Source organism: Cervus canadensis, chromosome 15, assembly GCF_019320065.1.
Source record: "Cervus canadensis isolate Bull #8, Minnesota chromosome 15, ASM1932006v1, whole genome shotgun sequence".
Lineage (NCBI taxonomy): Eukaryota > Metazoa > Chordata > Mammalia > Artiodactyla > Cervidae > Cervus > Cervus canadensis.
In genome coordinates this window covers 65,535,169-65,557,216 of record NC_057400.1, presented here as the reverse complement: position 1 = coordinate 65,557,216, position 22,048 = coordinate 65,535,169, and the positions used below count along the sequence as shown (strand labels likewise).

Sequence of the window (22,048 nt, the reverse complement as noted above, 5' to 3'; positions counted from 1 at the left end):
TAACAAATTTAAAGTACTAAAACTAGAATGAGTATGGTTTTCTCAAGAATCAACAGCTTCAGTGGAGCCAAAGGATTAGTAGGCAGTATCCATAAAGTCAAGGAATTACCAAAAAAAAAAAAAAAAACTGACAGGAGATAAAGTTGAAAGAGGAGCTGGAAATGACTTACTAGACTCCTTTTTCCTTGTTGAAATGATCTTACCTCATGATGATGTTGGGAATACTGCAGAACATTTCCCAGCTCCTGCTCAGTGTCTGTAACTGCCCTTAATATTGCTCCACTTAGAAAACAATCCCAAATGTTATCTGTCCTGACCAAATTTGTCCCTAATATGCATACTGATCAATGCTTACATTAATTTACTAAGTCAAATGACTAGCACAACAGTTCACTCAGGAGGTACTTGAATCCTCTGTCCACGTTCTGCATCTATTCAATGACTCAGTTTTATCAATAGTAGTTCAAGATATCTGCCTCTTTATCTTTAATTCCACTGATAACCCTCTGTTCATAATTTCAATCTGATTTACAACATTCTAGCTGTTAATTCCAAATATAATTTTGCCTCTTAACATCTCTCCATTTTTGAGGATTTTGTTAATAGAAAAATCATATAATGTTTTTTAATGTTTTTCTGGTTCAGAAAATCTGACTTTTTCTTTTCTGCAACATTATCTCTCAAGATATTTTCTTAAAATATTTTATGGGAAAATAGACAGTTGGCATATAAATTTAGAAAAGCAGTTATGTATCTCCCATAGAGGACACCATTGCACATTACCATATTAAGTGTTTGTTAAAAGTCTTATAGTTGAGAAACCTATATAAAAAGTTAAACTTAGAAGTAAATATATATTAGCTTATGAAAACTCTTTTTCATGTAACAACTAATAACATCTTGCTGAACTGGTATTCTAAGAACATACCTTGACTAAAATGATAAAATAGATTGTACAAATTATCATTAAAGAGACTATAAAATGTAATTTATGCAATATAACTATAAGTTATTCTGCAAAGTAAGTAAAATGTGTTACTTCAAATGCATAAATTTTTAGAACTGAAATGGAAGTTAAGGACACTCTATTTCAAGTCCTGCATTTTATGAATCAGGTTCATAATCATAAATGTATTTCCAAAGGTTACTTAGATTGCTGGCAGTGCTGAACTTAGAATTTCTAGTTTATTGCCCCAGTATTTAAATACTATTTTTATTCAAGGTAAATAATTATATTTATTGTCCATTACTATGTGCCTAGTATATGCAAAGATATTCTCACACTTTATCTTAGCACTTAACATTACATGTGTATAGAATTCAATTAGTTGAGCATAAATCAAGGCTTTCTCTAGTTTTTTGAATATCCCTTAGTGTCTAACATATTATTAAATACAACTAGTCACTGACTCAACACATATATGCAATATACTCTTGCTTGAACAACTTCTGATGTCAGATTACAAATTAAATGGGATTTATTAAGAGTGAAGATCCTATTCCTGGCTCACAGTTGATGCCTTCTTGCTGTGACTTTATATGATGGAAGGTACAAGGGACCTCTGTGGGATCTCTTTATAAAAACACTAATCCCTTCCTTCATGATCTAGTTACCTCTGAAATGCTTCCTAGTACTGAAATCTATGAGAGTTAGAATTCTACATTAAGATTTGGGGAAACACAGTCAGACCATAGCATAATCCAACCAACAATTAAAAGTTCATATCCTAACCAACATTTTGTATTGTCAGTTTTTATTCATTTTAGTTGTAGTATCGCCTACAATAATGCTAATTTGTATTTTTTGATGAGTAATAATGTTGAGCATCGTATACCATGCATATTGGCTCTATGTATATAATCTATTGAAAAGTTCCTATACAGTCTTGTTTTGCTGATGTTTTACTTTTTAGGTTTGATGTGTTCACTAACAAAAGAACCCACTTGTCACACACAATAATTTTGATATTTAATAGATTATTTGCCTTAATTTCAGTATGTGTGCATGCTAAGTTGCTTCAGTCACGTCTGATTCTTTGTAACCCTATGGACTGTAGCCCGCCAGGCTCCTCTGTCGATGGGATTCTCCTGTCAAGAATACTGGAGTGGGTTGCCATGCCCTTCTTCAGAGGATCTTCCTGACCCAGGGATGAGACTTGGATCTCTTATGTCTCCTTCACTGGCAGCAGGTTCTTTACTACTAACGTCACCTGGGAAGCCCAACTTAATTTCAGTATACGATTATTAAAAGAGGAAATGTAGAGACAATAGAGAAAAGTAACAGCGCATACATCCTCAAATTCCGCCATTCAATATCCAGACTTGACCAGTGCTGGGAAGTCCCTTGTTAACACTAATCTGGAGTCCCAACTGGGAAAAGGTCCTAGGCGGTGCATCCACCCCATTGGCAAGACTTCAAACTGCTGTTTGGGGGGGTTGCAATTGCTTGTACCCCAGGGCACAACCTGATACTGTCATCGGTTTGCACTCAAAAATGCAGCTCTGGTTTAACTTTAACTTTTACAATGCTGTTTCTTTCACCTTATAAGTCATAAGACTTCTTAGACCTGGGGCTAGAGGGGACAGTGGGAAGCTGGCCAGGCCCTGGGGGCTTAAAAGATTCCAAGACCCACTCCATTTCTTATCTAAACTGCTGCCTGACTTGCTGTGCTTGCCAGCAGGCTGGGAATGCAGGCGGTGGGCAGGCAGGTCAGAAGCAGGTCAGAGGCCTGCTGTTGCTCTCCTGCTTCTGAAGCCTGAATAAGACTTCCTCCATTTTAATTTCCTTAACAAATCTTTAATCCAGTTTTAATCAAATATTTATTTGTAGTTCTTTATACATTTTTATTATATAATCTTAAGATATATGAATTTCAAATACTTCCTCACAACTTGCCTTTTCAATATCTTAATGATATTTCCTTTGATGAACAGAATTTCTTGATTTTAATGAAATAGTTATCAGTATTTTATTGTGTTTAATTGGTGCTGTCTATATCCTGATTCAAAAATGCTTGCCAACTTCATCATAAATATATTCTCCTGTGTTTTTTCTCCTAAAATTTAATGTTTTACCTTTCACATTTAGATGGTTGAATTCTCTTGAATCAATTTTTGTGTATGATACTAGATTGGGTAATACATATTTTTAACGGGGTCAGCTATTAAGACAGTAGAGTGCAGAAAGGTGCAAGGATGTATAAGAAGTAGGTCAATCAGTACACAGCTTCAGTTTGGGTTTGTTATTTATCTTGTCACTTTGCAGTGAAATGCATCTTGAAATTTAAAAAATAAGTAAATTACAATAACATATAATTAAATCAGTTCTCTCTGATCACCACAAGTTACAATTTTATGAATGTTATAACATGTTGTACTATTCCTTTCCAGTGGTGCACCCAAATCAGTCTTCTACATTGCTCTTAGAAATTGTATTATTTAATGCTTTCAGTCACTTTTCAGAAGCAATATTATGGAGAAGAAAGAGCACTGAACTAGCAGTTTGCTCACTTGAATTCAAGATCTGTGTCTGTCATTAATTAGCTATGGCTTGTTAGATAGCATGCTCATAGATTTTCTGTTCAACTCCCTTTTATTTCTGGAAGCAATAACCCACTTCTCCTGGAAGCTATGCCTATCCACTCCACCCTTAAACTCAGATATTTACATTAATATTTACAGTGTTTTGACATATTCATATTTCCTGACCCTTTTGTAGTCCACCAAATATGTGCTAATATCCTGCAGCTTTTGACCTCAAGCATATTGGTTCAGTAGTGGGATACTTCCCTATCATTTCTGTGCTCAAGCTTTGTGAACCTAATCCATGAAGAAAAGTAGTCATACTGTTTTGACTAGGCCCTCCTTATGCAGATCCCTTCATGCTCATGTTTTTTGTATATCAGTGTTCCAAGTCCAAAAATTTCCATAGATCAGGTAGTACTATAGCATTTACTATTGAAAAAAATCCACGTATAAGTGAACCCACATAGTTCAAATCCATATTGGTGAAAGGCCAATGTTGCATATGTATATTTGTGCATACATTTAAATATATATATATATTTCTGGATTAAAGTACTTTATGATATGATTTAGAAGGTATATAGCATTGCTACCAAATATAATTTTAAAATGTGTTAATATTTGCAGTGTCATGAGAAAATACGTTATCCATTCATTTCACTAGTGATTTTAATGAAGTTTAATACAAATTGTCATTTATTAGTTTATTTGTTATTTAAGACTACACTTTAAAGATGTATACCGTAGCTGTGATCCACTATAGACATAAACAAAATGCTCTCTAAATTGTTTTTGATGGAATATCAGTTCCTGCATTTGTGAACATGTCCTCATAGCATTGCTCTTTCCTTCCTGATTCCGATGGCATCAGTGACTGAGAATGTGCATGCATTCTCTTTCTCTGCCCATGCTGCGTGAACATTACACATTTCCTGCCACTTTTGAATATAAAGGAAAAATAGCCTTTAAATGTGCTTTTCCATTACTTTTTTGCTATGGATCTTTAAATAATTTTGAAACAGGAAGTCTCACTCTTCTGAAATCTGTTTCCTACAGACTGTAAATGTGTTGATTTATCACTTAAAGTCACTTTTCTGTGAAACTCTTTTGCATGAGATAACTCCCTAAGTTGATGGAGAAAAATTGGGGCAAACAACTGGCTATAATGTTAAGACATTTCTTTTTTCAACAGTTCTGTCTGCAATCGCATAGAAAATCTGGTTAGGAAACTGTGGAAAAACAGAAATATATTTTAAAGGAAACAAAGATCAACATTTGGAAATGTGTTTCTTTTTTGAACATGGTAGGAAAGGGAAAGAGGAATCAGAAATTGAAAGTTGTATTCATGAAACGATAGAAAAATTCAAATAAAATTAGTTCTGACTCAGAAAAGAATAGTTATGAAAAAGATGTGGCAAATAGAATTGCATATGAAAATGGATCTTAATACATACTTAGTTATGTTGGTTAGCATCACCCATGTCTCAGTTATTGCTATTTAAGTGTGTATTTTCAAGCTGAAATATCACCTGTGTATTTGAATATTATTAGCTATATGCACTGAATGTATGTGTGTCTACAATATTGAATGCTAATACACATGTTTTAAATATGACTTATGGAATTTGTGAAGAGATGTATGAGAATACACATTAATGTCATAGAATGTCATAAATGTCAAAGGTATGCTTATGATTCCTACTAAATTGTATCTAAATCTACATCAACTCTCTATTTATTAGGTATGTCTATGTTTTATATTTCAGAGATGATTAACATAATGAAGAAAGAACAGATTTTGGGGGTTTCTGTATGTCTGCTGCTTAGCTGTGCCTCTGCCCTTCTCAATGATGTTCCTGAGGAAGATGAAGAATATACAAACATAACAGGTAAAGTGTTAGAAGCATTCATCCTTTTAATCCAAAAATGAATATATTTTTCTTCATCTTGAAGAAAAAGAAGTGTTATTGAAATGATATTTGTCCAAAACCTTAGTACAAAAAAAGTCACTTTAGGGAAAAAGATCTCTCATTTCTCAGATTGTATATGAAAACTTGAAGTATCTCTGGAAAATTGCAAGTAAAAAAAATGATATAGATATAGCTCTCTATGAACCTTGATGTCACCTTTTGACTGGGGAAAGTGTGAGAAGGAAAAGGAAATGGCAGGCATTGAAGGATTCAGTTTTTCTCTCTTCTCACCTTTATATTCCTCAAACAAGAGCTTCTCATATGAGTCCAATGTGAGAATACAGTCAAGCTGGATACCAGGAGATGGGGATAACAGAAGATAATTCTACTGCCATAAAGTTCTGTGCTTAAAAGTAAAATACAGTTGACTCTTGAGCAATGCAGGAGCTGGTGCACCCTCAATGAAGTACAGCATCCACGTGTAACTTATACTCAGTCGCATCCTATCCATATGTGAAAAGTAAAGGCTTATTGTTACATGCCACTAGAAAAAAATATATATTGTTGGGAAAATTTCCTAAAGATGGAATGTTATTGGATAAAGTTAAAAACCATTTTGTGTCTTATCAAACTAGGAATGTCGTCACTATGAGATGAGATCTAATCCTTCATTCTGCTCATTTCTCAAAAAAGGGATGGCTAAAATTTTAATATTCTGGAGGTAGGTAGCGAAGGAACACAGAGATTAAAGTAAATCCCAATAAGAGAAAAGCAGGCAATCCCATTTTAGGAAGTGGAAGGAGAAAGAGTCCACGTGTTCCCAGTATTCACCTAGTCTAAGAAGTTCTCTCAATTAGGTTGAGAAAGTGCATGCCAGTTAATCAGGAGGTTCCTGAAGTTGTTGCTACTGCCACAGTCAGCCAAGAAAACAAAATTAACCCATCAATGATTAAACCCAAGTTTAAAATCTCTGGGTAAATACAGACCAAATCCAGCTGGATAAGGAAAAATCTTGATTGTAAAGCCAGATGTGAAGACCACTTAGCTGACTGGCTGCACAGACTTATGCAGGTTTTTTGTTTGTTTGTTTGTTTGCTTGTTTTTTCAATTAATCTTGTGTCAGCATGATCCTTTGTCTGTCTCAGGGCTTCCCTGGTAGCTCAGCTGGTAAAGAATCTACCTGCAATGCAGGAGACCCTGGTTTGATTCCTGGGTCAGGAAGATCCCCTGGAGAAGGGATAGGCTACCCACTCCAATATTTTTGGGGTTCCCTGGTGGCTCAGATGGTAAAGAATCTGCCTGCAATGTGGGAGACCTGGGTTCAATCCCTGGGCTGGGAAGATCCCCTGGAGGAGGGCATGGCAACCCACGCTAGTATTCTTTCCTGGAGACTCCCCATGGACAGAGGAGCCTGCTGGGCTAGAGTCCATGGGGTTCCAAAGAGTCAGACACAACTGAGTGATTAAGCACAGTGTCAGCCTCAATTCAATTTTGGAGATATCATCTATTACATTATGGCATGGCCACACCATCATTTTATAGAAATTCAGTGAAATAATGTACTAGTATTTTATTGAAAAACATTATGAGATTTTACGGCTTCTGTCATAAGTCAATAGTAGACATTTTAAAATTAAGTCAACTAGCAGGGAGGATGAAATAGAGAAACTTCTTGCTAAAACAAAAATGAGAAAAAAAATTGTGGTGAAAACTTTCTTAAAAAACATTCCTTTGGACTAGGAGAGACAAAATGATCAGGGAACATTTAGAGAAAAGCAAGTATATTTCATAACGTTTAGAATCAGATGGGCCTAAATATGCATTTGTGGTTTGTCACGTGGCAGCTTTGCAAAATTAGATGAGTTGATATAAACTCTCTGACTCCCAGTGTCCTAATCTATAAATAAGCGATGTAAATAACTACATTCAGATGGTTGTTATATAAATTGCATAAAAGCATCTGGCACATTTCCTAGCACACAGAAGGCAGAGTACATGTCTGTGTTCTATCCTTCCAGAGAAACCAGTCTTTTAGTGAGAGAGTCAAGTAGCATGTAGACTCCCAGGCAGTAAGTTACCTTAAAGTTCTAGGTTTCCAAACAAATTCCAGGAGGAGGAGGATTCTAACAACCAAGGACTTGACACATCCCCAAATATTATCTTGAGCCTTCCTTTCAATATCCCAGGATAGGGGGAAGGAAGAGTGAAATTGTAATCCTCAGACTGTGAAAAATAAAATACAAGAAATTAATTATGAAAATGATTAAATATGAACCATAACTCTGTTTATTTCAATACATCAGATTAAATTCCTGTTACATTGCCCTGATTGTGTTTTCCAGTTGTATGGCCTTAGGCAGATCCTTGTCACAGTCAACGCTTTCTTCATGTCTCAGGAAGGAAAGTGACCCCTACCCACTCAGAGAAGCTTAAGTATCTTATTAAACATGGTCACAGCATCTTGAAGTTCTTTAATGTTTATATAAGTAAGTCTGAGTGTCTGCATGTGCCATGAAGTGGGGGCATGGGGTGGAGGTTACTGACACTTAATTTTCTATCACATCTGCCATGACAGTATGGTGCTTGACATACACGATCAGCGATCAGCACACAGCTATTAACTTCTGAAAAGGTTTACCTAAAATAAAAAGTGAAAACAAGACAGACTTTCATCCGATTTTAGTGGTGGCATGGCTTTGTGTTTAAAGGGGCCATGTGATCACTCCCCCAATCGGGCATGATGTTGCTCAAGTGGGAGGTTGCAAGCTCACAGCATAAAAGAATAAAGAATATTCTAATGCAGGGTTTGTGTAAGAAATACCATAAAATGTGAATGGCAAAAATGAATTATTAGATCATAATTAGTAAAGTATGTTAATAAAATAATAATTGACTAGCACTAATAATTCTTAGTGTTTTCTTTAGGAAACTGCTATAAAATCATTACCTGCTCTCATCATTGAAACATTTTACAATGTTATGTGGCAGCCTGGAAGGGAGGGAAGTTTGGGAGAGAATGGATACATGTATCTGTATAGGTTGAGTCCCTCTGCTGTCCATCTAAAACTAACAGAATATTGTTAATTGGCCATATCCCAACACAAAATATAATTTCTTTAGAAAAAGGAAAAACAAGAAAAAAAAAACTATTTTAATTTTTATAAAGTAAAATTTAGAAAAATTTATTAAGTAGACATTGTAAAAGTCAATTTATGTTCTTGATCTAAATGTCAATTAAGGAATCTCAGTCACACAGATCTGTGACTGTATCCCTCAGTTATTAAGAAGCTGTGAGATGTCTGATATAAAATTATCTGGGGGTCAGATCTAAAGCCATCACTTAAAGTGTGAACTGAGAATTTAATTTTTGCAGTATTATTTTATAATTTGCAAAGTGGAGATAAAAAATGCCTAATTCACATGATTAAATAACATAATTGCAAAATGTGTGGCGCACAGCAGTTTCGGTAGACCTATCGCCGTCTTCACTTCCCAGACGCGGCCGTGACTGCAGGCAATTCCCTTCTGTGTTTGTGGTGCGCTGGCGCCACCAGGTGGCACGATTACTACATAGCAGGGTGAAGATAGGCTGGCATTTCTGTCCTTGAAACATAAAATGCAAAACAAAAATTTGGCATGATGATAAAGAATATCAAATATTGAAAAGTCAAAAACATTGGCAATTATCAAGGAGAAAAACCTGATAAAAGCTATTATAAGAAATAGTTTCAAAAAAAAAAAAAAAGAAATAGTTTCCCTACATATACAGCATATGGCAACTCAGGTAATGCTTTCCACATTCTACAGGTGTCCTCTTTAAAGGTGCTTGTCTGAAGCACTGCGGCAGTGATTTGGTGTCTGTAAAGGTCCACAACACCTGTAACTTGGGAATCAGGACCATCATATTATATGAGAAGTGCCCTGCTGGCTTGTGCGGTGCTGCATCACTCGGTTGCGTCCGACTCTTTGTTACCCCATGGGTACAGCCTGCCAGGCTCCTCTGTCCGTGGGGATTCTCCAGGGAAGAATACTGGAGTGGGTTGCCCTCCTCCAGGGAATCTTCCCAACCCAGGGATCGAACCCACATTGCAGGCAGATTCTTTACCAGCTGAGCTACCAGGGAAGCCCAAGAATACTGGAGTGGGTAGCCTATCCCTTCTCCAGGGGATCTTCCTGACCCGGGACTCAAACCAGGACCTCTTGCATTGCAGGCGGATTCTTTATCACCTGAGCTACCAAGGAAGCCCTAGGAATCTCTGAAATAATGGAGTGTACTTATACAATTCAAAAATGCCAGAATATTTGTATGCTAGCTCATTTCTCAAAATTATTGACATGACTTCTGGGATCCTGAGATCTGATTATAAGATCAGATATTTATAAAACTGATAAGTCAAAATTTGGCCAGCCCTATCTAGAGTAGATAAACCTAAAATGATAATTCAGTGACACATGGTGAGCTATTTCTCAGTCAGACCACATAGTGTCTTTGATGCAAAGCCTTCTAACTTCTCACAACTTTCTAACAACTTGGAATGTCAAGTATAAAAGTATCAGTCTTTAAGTAAATATAGGAATACAAATAGCATTCACAATTATGCAAAAATGTATTACTCAGAAAATGCTTTCACTTATTTTTGAATTTGAATTGGCAACTGTAACTTCAGTGATAAAGGGAAACTATATATTTTTCATAAGTCATTTTTTGTTTATGTACAGTTATATATAATACTCTAAAATGCTATATATTAATTTCTATAGAAAGAAGTTCTTGTGTGTATAGTGTAAAAGCAAAAGTTGCTCAGCCGTGTCTGACTCTTTGTGACCCCATGGGCTATACAGTCCACGGAATTCTCCAGGCCAGAATACTGGAGTGGGTAGCCTTTCCCTTCTCCAGGGGATCTTTACAATCAGGAATCAAACCTAGGTCCCCCACATTGCAGGCAGATTCTTTACCAGCTGAGCCACAAGGGAAGCTGAAGAATACCGAAGTGGGTAGCCTATCCCTCCTCCAGAGGATCTTCCTGACCCAGGAATCGAACCAGGGTCTCCTGCATTGCAGGCTGATTCTTTACCAACTGAGCTACCGGGGAAACACTGTGTGTTTACTTTAAGAAAATAAATTACTTGGAATTTGTAATAAATTATATAAATTTTCACAGTTAGGGAATAGTTTAATGTAGTAAGATATATACATATATATATGAACATAGACACCCTGTTAATTTTTTTCATAAGGCTTGGTTGGAGTCATGTACCAGCCCTAATATTGTTGCTTTTAAAGATTTGTTTTATATGTAAAAAATGATGCAACTATTGATTAGGGAGACATCTCTATGACTCAATCAAATATGGTCAACTGGTACAAGTTTAAGCAAAATAAGAATCTATTAAAAATTTCAACATTTTCCCCTAATAGTTGGTTAATAACCAACAGTGTAATAAAGTTGGTAAGACCTGTCTCATTTGGTGAGTTTATATATTTATCTACCTTTTGGATAACTTTCATAGTTTCTTATTGCAGTCTGTTTTATTATTGTTGTACTTTTCCTTAAAATTAAAATGTATTAAAAAGGAAGTGAAAAGGAAGTAGCATTATTACAGTGTTGATGAAGGATAATATGTTATCTTTTATTTTTACCTTATAGATGCTGAGTTGCCCCCATTGAAACTTGTACATTCATTTTGTGCAATGAGAGCAGATGATGGCCCATGCAAAGCAATTATAAAGAGATTTTTTTTCAATATTCACACTCAACAATGTGAAGAATTTATATATGGAGGATGTGAAGGAAATCAGAATCGATTTGAAACTCTGGAAGAGTGCAAACAAAAATGTACAAGAGGTAGGTTTTTGGAGACACTATCATCCAGAAACCTTTCAGGTTATTAGATCTAATCATAGATTTGATAAATTTAGAAAAATAGTTAAACTATTTTAACATTACAAGGAATCTTTTTTTTAATTTTTTACTTTTTCAGCTTTAACAATTACTCTTTTTTCATTTTTTGTATCAATTATTATAAAATACATTCTGATTGTCCTATACACTTCTCCATGATGAAGAGGGAAGAAAACCCTTAAGTGTGCAGAACAGATTTTATATCTACAACAAATTAACTGTAATTCCACCTCTTTAGGGAGCTATGAGTTCACAATAAATAAGTAAATAAATAAATAAATCACAGTGATTTAGACTTTCCTTTTTCAACATGATGATGTCATAGTTGTTTCTGTGTCAAGATAATGAATTAATCCATCTTGAGGTTCTCAGTAGTTAGAAAATTATAGAAATATATATATATATATATATATATATATATATATATATATATCTAACTCATATATATATGAGTTAAATGCTTCCTTTGGAACCTTGGAATAATGTAGAAAATATTATCTCCCGTGGCTTATGAAGACCTTACTGAACCTGACTTTTCTTTTCTTATTTTACTAAGTTATAAGTTTGAAAAGCACATCACATTCTGTTATTAAACTTAATTTAATGCTTTTATTCTTTTCATTGTATTAAAATTTTAAAATTCTACAAATTACAATGTTTTATGTGGCTTTCTCTCTTTAGACTAAAATAAATTCTAAATAATTACTTGTTCAATTTTATGTCAGTTTTATTCTTCTGAATTGAGAGCTACTTGAGAGGTAGAAAATCCCGAGTTAGCCTTATTTCCATAGTTTCTAGCCCCAGATTTCCGCCTTGCACGTTTTTAGAGTTGAGTTACATTGTAAGTCTATAGATGGCTTCTTTAGTTAACACTGGTGTCTTGTTTTTTGCAAAGCAGGTGGCTTGGCATTTTTACACTGATAATGCTCTCCCAAACCGCTTTTGCAAGACAGTCTTGGCATCGTGATGACCTTGGCTTGTGGGGAAAATCTCAGTGTGGTGAAAAGAAAGAGCTTTTCTCCCCTGCGATTGTTGTATGCCCCTGAGCTGACATAAAAGAAATGATGTGAATGTATTTCTTTATTTCAGAGCACTTATTTCCCTCTTCTTCTCCATAGATGTACTGGAAATGTTACTAACACAGATTAGGCAGTTCGGTGTTTCTCTGTGGTACATTTGGTTGTGATTGCCTGGTAATTTTCCATCCATCATAGATTTCTATACTGTGTCCTCTTCCATACCATGCCAAGTATCCTTTTGTATTGAGTATCACTCAAGTTCAGTACCTTGGCTAAAGGTCAGGTTGCCTCATTCTTGGTAATCCTCACTTTCTCATGTAGCAGCCTACTTATTTTCATCAACTGGCCTTTTTCCTGAAATACATATCTATTTAGCTCTTATCATTCAAAAATCTCTTATTTCATCATTGTGACAAGTTACCCCTTTTTTTTTTTCAGAAATTAATCAAATATAATCATTTTGTTCTTCAGTAGGTGTCCTGCTGTAATATTTTCTCAAATACCATTACTACCTAACATAACTATATGTCTTTTGCTCCCAACTCCTCATTATTTCCTCAAAAGTCATTGACATTATTGCTTGAATATCTGAGTATTTTATATAGTAAGCTACAGTTAAGAATATAGCTGACATACAGAAAAAGAATTACTAAACTTTAAAGAAATCACCTAAGGAGAAAATTCCATCTTCAGCTATGATGGAGTAACTGGAGCTGAATTTCTCTCGTAATGTAAATAACTAAAAACTGGAGGGAAAAAAAAAATGTATGAAGCAACTTTTTTACAGACAGTGATCAAAATGCAGTACATGACTGTGATCTCTGAGAGAAGGGAACAAGTGAGGTGAGGCGTCCATCTCCCCAGTGTTCTGCATGAAGGCACTTCTGCAAAAAAGGAAAATGGCTGTCTGAGGAGGCCTTACAAATAGCTGTGAAAAGAAGGGAGGCAAAAGCAAAGGAGAAAAGGAAAGATATTTCCATTTGAATGCAGAGTTCCAAAGAATAGTCAGGAGAGACAAGAAAGCCTTCCTCAGTGATCAGTGCAAAGAAATAAAGGAAAACAATAGAATGGGAAAGACTAGAGATCTCTTCAAAAATTAGAGATATCAAGGGAACATTTCATGCAAAGATGGGCTCAATAAAGGACAGAAATAGTATGGACCTAACAGAAGCAAAAGATATTAAGAAGAGGTGGTAAGAATACACAGAAGAACTGAACAAAAAAAGATCTTCACAACCCAGATAATCACGATGGTGTGATCACTGACCTAGAGCCAGACATCCTGGATGTGAAGTCAAGTGGGCTTTAGGAAGCATCACTACAAACAAAGCTAGTGGAGGTGATGGAATTCCAGTGGAGCTATTTCAAATCCTGAAAGGTGATGCTGTGAAAGTGCTGCACTCAATATGCCAGCAAATTTGGAAAACTCAGCAGGGGTCAGAGGACTGGAAAACATCAGTTTTCATTCCAATCCCAGAGAAAGGCAGTGCCAAAGAATGCTCAAACCACTGCAAAATTGCACTCATCTTACATGCTAATAAAGTAATGCTCCAAGCCAGGCTTCAGCAATACGTGAACCATGAATGTTCAAGTTGGTTCAAGTTGGTCTTAGAAAAGGCAGAGGAACCAGAGATTGAATTGACAACATCTGCTGGATCATTGAAAAAGCAAGAGAATTCCAGAAAAACATCTATTTTTGCTTTATTGACTATGCCAAAGCCTTTGACTGTGTGGATCACAATAAACTGTGGAAAATTCTGAAAGAGATGGGAATACCAGACCACCTGACCTGCCTCTTGAGAAACCTGTATGCAGGTCAGCAAGCAACAGTTAGAACTGGACGTGGAACAACAGACTGGTTCCAAATAGGAAAAGGAGTACGTCAAGGCTGTATATTGTCACCCTGCTTATTTAACTTATATGCAGAGTACATCATGAGAAACGCTGGGCTGGAGGAAGCACAGGCTGCAATCAAGATTGTTGGGAAAAATATCAATAACCTCAGATATGCAGATGAGACCACCCTTATGGCAGAAAGTGAAGAAGAATTAAAGAGCCTCTTGATGAAAGTGAAAGAGGAGAGTGAAAAAGTTGGCTTAAAGTTCAGCATTCAGAAAACTAAGATCATGGCATCCAGTCCCATCACTTCATGGGAAATAGATGGGGAAACAGTGGAAACAGTGGCTGACTTTATTTTGGGGGGCTCCAAAATCACTGCAGATGGTGATTGCAGCCATGAAATTAAAAGATGCTTACTCCTTGGAAGGAAAGTTATGACCAACCTGGACAGCATATTGAAAAGCAGAAACATTACTTTGTCAACAAAGGTCCATCTAGTCAAGGCTATGGTTTTTCCAGTGGTCATGTATGGATGTGAGAGTTGGACTATAAAGAAAGCTGAGCACCTATGAATTGATGCTTTTGAACTGTGGTGTTGGAGAAGACTCTTGACAGTCCCTTGGACTGCAAGGAGATCCAACCAGTCCATCCTAAAGGAGATCAGTCCTGGGTGTTCTTGGGAGGACTGATGTTGAAGCTGAAACTCCAATACTTTGCCCACCTGATGCGAAGAACTGACTCACTGAAAAAGACCCTGATGCTGGTAAAGACTGAAGGTGGGAGGAGAAGGGGATGACAGAGGATGAGATGGTTGGATGGCTTCACCGACTCAATGGACATGGGTTTGGGTGAACTCCGGGAGTTGGTGATGGACAGGGAGGCCTGGCGTGCTGTGGTTCATGGGGTAACAAAAAGTTGGACATGACTAAGCAACTGATCTGAACTGAACTTCTGGACCATAGCTAAAAGAGGGAAGTACAAGCATAGTACTCCAGTCTCCTTGGTGAAGCATGTAGAGATTGGAGACTGGTAAACTGAAGTGGTCATGTTCTGAGGGACAGTATATGAAACAGAATGGACATACAAAGTGAAAAAGCTAAAAATTTTGGATAAGGGCCCCATGGAGTTTGTTGGTGAATAATAAAGCTGCATGTACTTGATGAAATTCCATGAACTGAGAAAGTAATTAAAGGGATTTGTAAGTGGAATACCCCCCAGAGCTCCCACAATTCAGATAAATTTTGTATTTAATTTAGTACTAGAGTGAAATTAGACCTAGAGTAAAAGCTACTTTACACTTGCCATAGCAAAGCTTCAGCCAAGCCTTAAAAATTCATAATTAACTACTTGCCAAAAAAGCACTTCTTTAATTTCGGTGTTCTGTCACTCATTTGTGTCCTACCTTTTGTGACCCTATAGACGGCAGCACACTAGATTTCCCTGTCTTTCACTGGCTCCCGGAACTTGCTCAAACTCATGTCCATCCAGTCAGTGATGCCATCCAGCCATCTCATCCTCTGTAGTCCCCTTCTCCTCCTGCCTTCAATGTTTCCCAGCATCAGCTTGTTTTCCAGTGAGTCAGCTCTTCACATTGGGTGGCCAAAGTATTGGAGTTTCAGCTTCAGCATCAGTCCTTCCAATGAATATTCAGGGCTGATTTCCTTTAGGATTGACTGATTTGATCTCCTTGCAGTCCAAGAGACTCTCAAGAGTCCTCTGCAGCATCACAAATCAAAATTCTTCAGCACTCAGCCTTCTTTATGGTCAAATTCTCACATCCATACATGACTAATGGAAAAACCATATGGTTTTTTGACAATATGGACCTTTGTTGGCAAAGTGATATCTCTGCTTTTTAATATTCTGTCTAGGTTTGTCATAACTTTTCTTCTGAGCAGCAAGCATGTTTTCATTTCATGGCAACTGTAATCTGCAATGATTTTGGAGCCCAAGAAAACAAAATCTCCTACTGTTTCCATTGTTCCCCCATCTATTTGCCATGATCTTAGTTTTTTGAATGTTGAATTTTAAGCCAGGTTTTTTCACTCTCCTCTTTCACCTTCATCAAGAGGTTCTTTTAGTTCTCCTTCGCTCTCTACCATGAGGGTGGCATCATCTGCATATCTGAGGTTATTGATATTTCTCCTGGCAATCCTGATCCAAGTTTGTGCTTCATTCAGCCCAGCATTCCACATGATGCACTCTGCATGTAAGTTAAATAAGCTGGGTGACAATATACAGCCTTGACATACTCTTTTCCCAATTTGCAACCAGCCCATTATTCATGTCTGGTTCTAACTATTGCTTCTTAATCTGCATACAGGTTTCTCAGGAGGCAGGTAAGGTAGTCTGGTATTCTCACTTCTTTAAGAATTTTCCACAGTTAGTTGTGATCCACACAAAGGGTTTAGCACAGTCAGTGAAGCAGAAGTAGATGTTTTCCTGGAATTTCCTTGCTTTTTTCTACGATCCAACTAATGTTGGCAATTTGACATCTGGATTCTTTGCCTTTTCTAAATTCAGCTTGTACATCTGGAAGTTCTTGGTTCAAGTAGTATTGAAGCCTGGCTTGAAGGTTTTTGAGCATGACCTTGCTAGCATGTGATGTGAGTGCAATTAGGCAGTAGTTTGCAATTAGGCAATTAGTTTGTTTGGCATTGCTCTTCTTTGGTATTGAAGTGAAAACTGACCTTATCCAGTCCTGTGGCCACTGCTGAGTTTTCCAAATTTGTTGAGATATTGAGTGCTCACTTTAACAGCATCATCTTTTGGTATTTGAAATAGCTCAGCTCAAATTCCATCACCTCTACTAACATTGTTTGTAGTAATGCTTCCTAAGGCCCACTTGACTTCACACTCCAGGATGTCTGGCTCTAGATGAATGACCACACCATTGTGGCTATCCAGGTCATTAAGACCTTTTTTTGTATAGTTCTTCTGTGTATTCTTGCCAACTTTTATTAATTTCTTCTGCTGTGGTATGTCCATACCATTTCTGTCCTTTATTGTGCCCATCTTTGCATGAAATATTCCCTTGGTGTCTCTAATTTTCTTGAAGAGATGGCTTGTCTTTCCCATTCTGTTGTTTCCCTCTATTTCTTCGCATTGTTCACTTAAGAAGGCTTTCTTATCTCTCCTTGCTATACTCTGGAACTTTGCATTTAGATGGGTGTATCTTTCCTTTTCTCCTTTGCCTTTCTCTTCTCTCCTTTTCTCAGCTATTTTTAAGGCCTCCTCAGAAAACCACTTTGCCTTCTTGCATTTTTGTTTTCTTGGGGATGGTTTTGATTACCATCTCCTGTATAATGTTATGAACCTCCATCTATAGTTCTTCAGGCACTCTGTCTATCAGATCTAATCCCTTGAATCTATTCATCACTTCCACTGTATAATCATAACAGATTTGATTTAGGTCACACCTGAATGGCCTAGTGGTTTTCCTACTTCCTTCAATTTGAACCTGAATTTTGCAATAAGGAGCTGATGATCTGAGCCACAGTCAGCTCCAGGTCTTGTGTTCAGTGATTGTATAGAGCTTCTCCATCTTTGGCTGCAAAGAATATAACCAATCTACTTTCAGTATTGACCATTTGGTGTGTCTATGTGCAGAGTAGCCTCTTGTGTTGTTGGAGGAGGGTGTTTGCTATTACTGACAGTAAAACATTCTTTGTTGAAAGACAATAAAATCCAGTAGACAACAGCATAATATTCAAAAATATCTATATTCCCCCCTTCTCAGAATACTAAGCATTCAAAGATGAAGCAAATTTGATCCATAATTAGGAAAAAAGGTATTTAATTCTAATAGACAAAGATGACATTACTCAATAAGAAATTTAAAATAGCTCTTATAAATATGGTAAAGGATTTAAAGAAAACAGGAACATAATAAGGAGAAAAGTAGAATATATAAAAGTGAAGTAAATGCACTTTTTTGGTTTTGGAATGAAAACTGACCATTTAGAGTCCTGTGGCCACTGCTGAGTTTTCCAAATCTGCTGACATATTGAATGCGTCACTTGAACAGCATTATCTTTTAGGATTTGAAATAGTTCAGCTCAAATTCCATCACCTCTACCAACATTGTTTGTATTAATGCTTCCTAAGGCCCACTTGACTTCACAGTCCAGGATGTCTGAAGAGTACAATATAGAAATAAGAAATCCAAGTCATAGTTCTCAGTTCAGTTGTTGCTCAGTCATGTCCGATTCTTTGCAACCCCATAGACCACAGCATGCCAGGCCTCCTTGTCCATCACCACCTTCCAGAGTTTACCCAAACTCATGTCCATTGAATCGATGAAGCCATCCAACCATCTCATCCTCTGTCATCCCCTTCTCCTCCTGCCTTGCATCTTTCCCAACATCAGGGTATTTTCCAATAAGTCAGTTCTTCGCATCAGGTGGCCAAAGTATTGGAGTTTCAGCTTCAACATCAGTCCTTCCAATGAATACTCAGGACTGATTTCCTTTAGGATGGACTGGTTGGATCTCCTTGCAGTCCAAGGGACTGTCAAGAGTCTTCTCCAACACCACAGTTCAAAATCATCAGTTCTTTGGCACTTAGCTTTCTTTATAATCCGACTCTCACATCCATACCTGACTCATGACTGCTGGAGAAACCATAGCTTTTACTGTATGGACATTTGTTGGCAAAGTAATGTCTCTGCTTTTTAATATGCTGTCTAGGTTTCAATGATCTCCTAAATAAAAGAAAATTTCAGCTTCAAAGACTTGAAATATAAGATGTAAATCATATTTCTTCTTTCTATCAATTGTTTCTCTGAAAATTGTCAGGTTCTATGGTTGAATTTCTACAGTTGAGATTCTACAGTTGAATTTTTTATAAAATAAGAATTTCACCAGAAATACTTAAAGCACATTAGATATTACAGAAGAAAAGATCAGTAAACTTAATGACAGAATAATGGTAACTGTTTAAGATGAAGCACACTGAGTATAATAACAGCAAACAAAAAATAATATTGACCAATTACCCATGAAACAAAATCAAGGAGTCTGTCAAAATGTATAATTGGAGTTCTGGCAGCTGGGACAGAAGATATGCAAACAAGAAATTGGCAAAGAATTATCCACATTTTCATGATATCCACATTTCATTTAATGAAAACTTTAACTTTCAGAACCAAGAGCCTTGACAAAATCCGTAAAGAATGAATACAAAGAAAAAGAAAGCCATGTCAATGAATCATATTGCTGAAAATTGTGGCTAAAAAGTAAATCATAAAAAAAATAAAAATTATACATTCAGGAAGACCAAGAGAATACCAATTTCTCACGAAGAAAAAATTCACAAGAGAATAAAATGGAACATCTTCTTTAAAGAGCTAAAGGAAAAATAAACTGCCAATTGGTAATTTAGATCTATTAAAAATACCCTTATGATGGAGATAAATATTTTTTTCAGATTATCAATATTTGAGAAAATTCATTGCTAGCAGGCTTGCACTGTGAGTAATTTTAAAGGATTTAAAACAAAAATAGGAGTGTGAACATGAGACTACTATTGTATGGTTCTGATACTATAGGTAAAAGTGGTATAAATTATTTGAAGTCAAATTGCCATGAATTAAAGATTCATATTAAAAGTCCCATAATAGACACTAAAAATAAAGAGATATAGCAAATTGACCAATAGTGAAGGTAAAATTGTTATTAAAATATTCAACCAATTCTAAAAATACCCAGTAAAACAGGAACTGAAAACAGATGTAAAGTAGAAAACAAAGACCTAGGGATTTTTATGCAAGCATAATGATAACTACATTGAATTTTAATGGTATTATCAGTCCAAGAAAAGGCTTAGAGTAGACAATATAAAAAACTAATCATGAACTAACTACATGTTGTCTACAGGAAAGACATTTTAAAAATATGGACACAGAGGTTAAAAGTTAAAAGATGAAAAATATGCCTTGCAAGGACAGATCATAAGAATGATAAGTAGAAGTAAACTATAGGACTAGGAATATTGGCAGGAGAAAGGGAAGATATTTTATAGGAATGACGGCCAGTTAATCAAAGTCATAACACTCACTGTCTATGTGTATGCCTCAACTGTAGAACCTGAAAACTTTCAGAGAAACAATTGATAGAAGTTAAAGGAGAAATATGATCTATATCTTATATTTATATAAGATATATGATTTATATCTTTGAAGTTGAAATTTTGTTTTATTTGGGAGACCATTGAAAATTATGACTTGTAAATTGCCATGCCTGAGAATAAATTCAAGCCAAATGTTTCAGAGAATAGGAATTATAAATGTGTTCAGTTTGATACGTATCCTCAGCTGTCCTTTTGCAGGTTAAAGGTGGTTTATCCGTTGTTTCCAAATATGTATAGTTTTGTGTGGCGTATTTACCAGTGTAATAATAGAGACATAGTAACAAAGTTAATAAGCTAGAAAAAGTTAAAATATAGTTTGTAAATGGTTTCTAGACACATGGCTTTCAAAATGTTTGTCTTTTGGTTTAGCTGCTTTTTTCCCATAGCCTGAACAAAACAGGGCTCCGCTGGGGACTCAGTGGTAAGAATCCACCTGCCAATACAGGAGACCTGGGTTCGATCCCTGGGTCAGGAAGATCGCCTAGAGAAGGAAATGGCTACCCACTCCAGGATTCTTGCCTGGGAAATCTCATGGACAGAGGAGCCTGGTGGGCTACAGTACAAAATAGTCAGACAAGACTTAGCGACTAAACAACAACAACTAAAACAACATTGAATTTGATTATTAGTTTTTTAAAAATAAGCGTATGAAGTGTGGAAATTAAAAGAATTAGATGAAGGAGATCAAATTCCCATTTAACTCTTTAGCCAGTCCACCTCTGCAGCAGGGTTGACTATTTACAATTAAACCATAGACAATAAATTCCTAAAACATCTTTAAAGGCTCTAGTAAGTATGCTGTTTATATTATATCAGAGGGGCTTCCCTGGTAGCTCGGCTGGTAAAGAATCTGCCTGCAATGCGGGAGACCTGGATTCAATCCCTGGGTTGGGAAGATCCACTGGAGGAGGGCATAGCAACCCTCTCCAATATTCTTGCCTGGAGAATCCCCATGGACAGAGGAGCCTGGTGGGCTAGAATCCATGGGGTTGCAAAGAGTCAGAAACGACTTAGCGACTGAGCACAACTATGCTGTTTATATTAATTACTATTTTATTGGCTAAGCTAACTGTGACTTGTGGTTTTTCATGGGGATTTACATGGGGATTTTCTCCACAGGGAATTAAAGAGTATGTAAATACATTTTACATTCTTTCCATTTTTAACTTTATTATTTTCTGTTTTATTTGTTTAGAATAGTGAAGACCTACCTGGTAACAAGAATATTCTGCCCATAGAGTCTTTTCCTGTCTAGTTAGAAAATTTCTAGGCTGACTTCAACAAATAAGAAACATTAAAAGTTAGTGTTCAGATTTTACCCTTCCCATTCCCAACAGAAAAGAAAAAGATGAAGACAGAATAGGGCAAAAAAATATTTTATTACAGTTATTAAAATGTATATGATAATTATAGCAGGCTTCCCTGATAGCTCAGTTGGTAAAAATCTGCCTGCAATGCAAGAGACCCCAGTTTGATTTCTGGGTCTAGAAGATCCACTGGAGAAGTGATAGCCTACCCACTCCAATGTTCATGGACTTCTTTTGTGGCTTGGCTGGTAAAGAATCAGATAATTGTGAATTAACTTTAATATTCCTAATGAAAAGTTAAAATGTAAATTCATATACATTGGAATTCAAGGAATTACTAAAATAATTAGTAAAACATACTGCCATTACTACTTGCACCATCATTAACAAATGTTATGTTCTGTATAAATCTAGGA

General features: G+C 36.3%; 1 protein-coding gene across 2 annotated transcripts in view; it reads left to right on the top strand.

The window, feature by feature from the left end:
* The window catches only part of TFPI (tissue factor pathway inhibitor), an 85,446-nt gene that overhangs the window by 36,367 nt on the left and 27,031 nt on the right, over positions 1–22,048 (top strand). Inside the window, exons 2-4 of one of the 2 annotated variants that reach the window (XM_043488132.1) lie at positions 5,292–5,414; positions 7,778–7,921; positions 11,084–11,281. In XM_043488132.1, the coding sequence (XP_043344067.1) occupies positions 11,128–11,281 (154 nt within the window). In that variant the 5' untranslated portion in view covers positions 5,292–5,414; positions 7,778–7,921; positions 11,084–11,127. The remainder of the gene's footprint in view (positions 1–5,291; positions 5,415–7,777; positions 7,922–11,083; positions 11,282–22,048) is intronic. The other variant, XM_043488131.1, reaches the window with a different exon arrangement.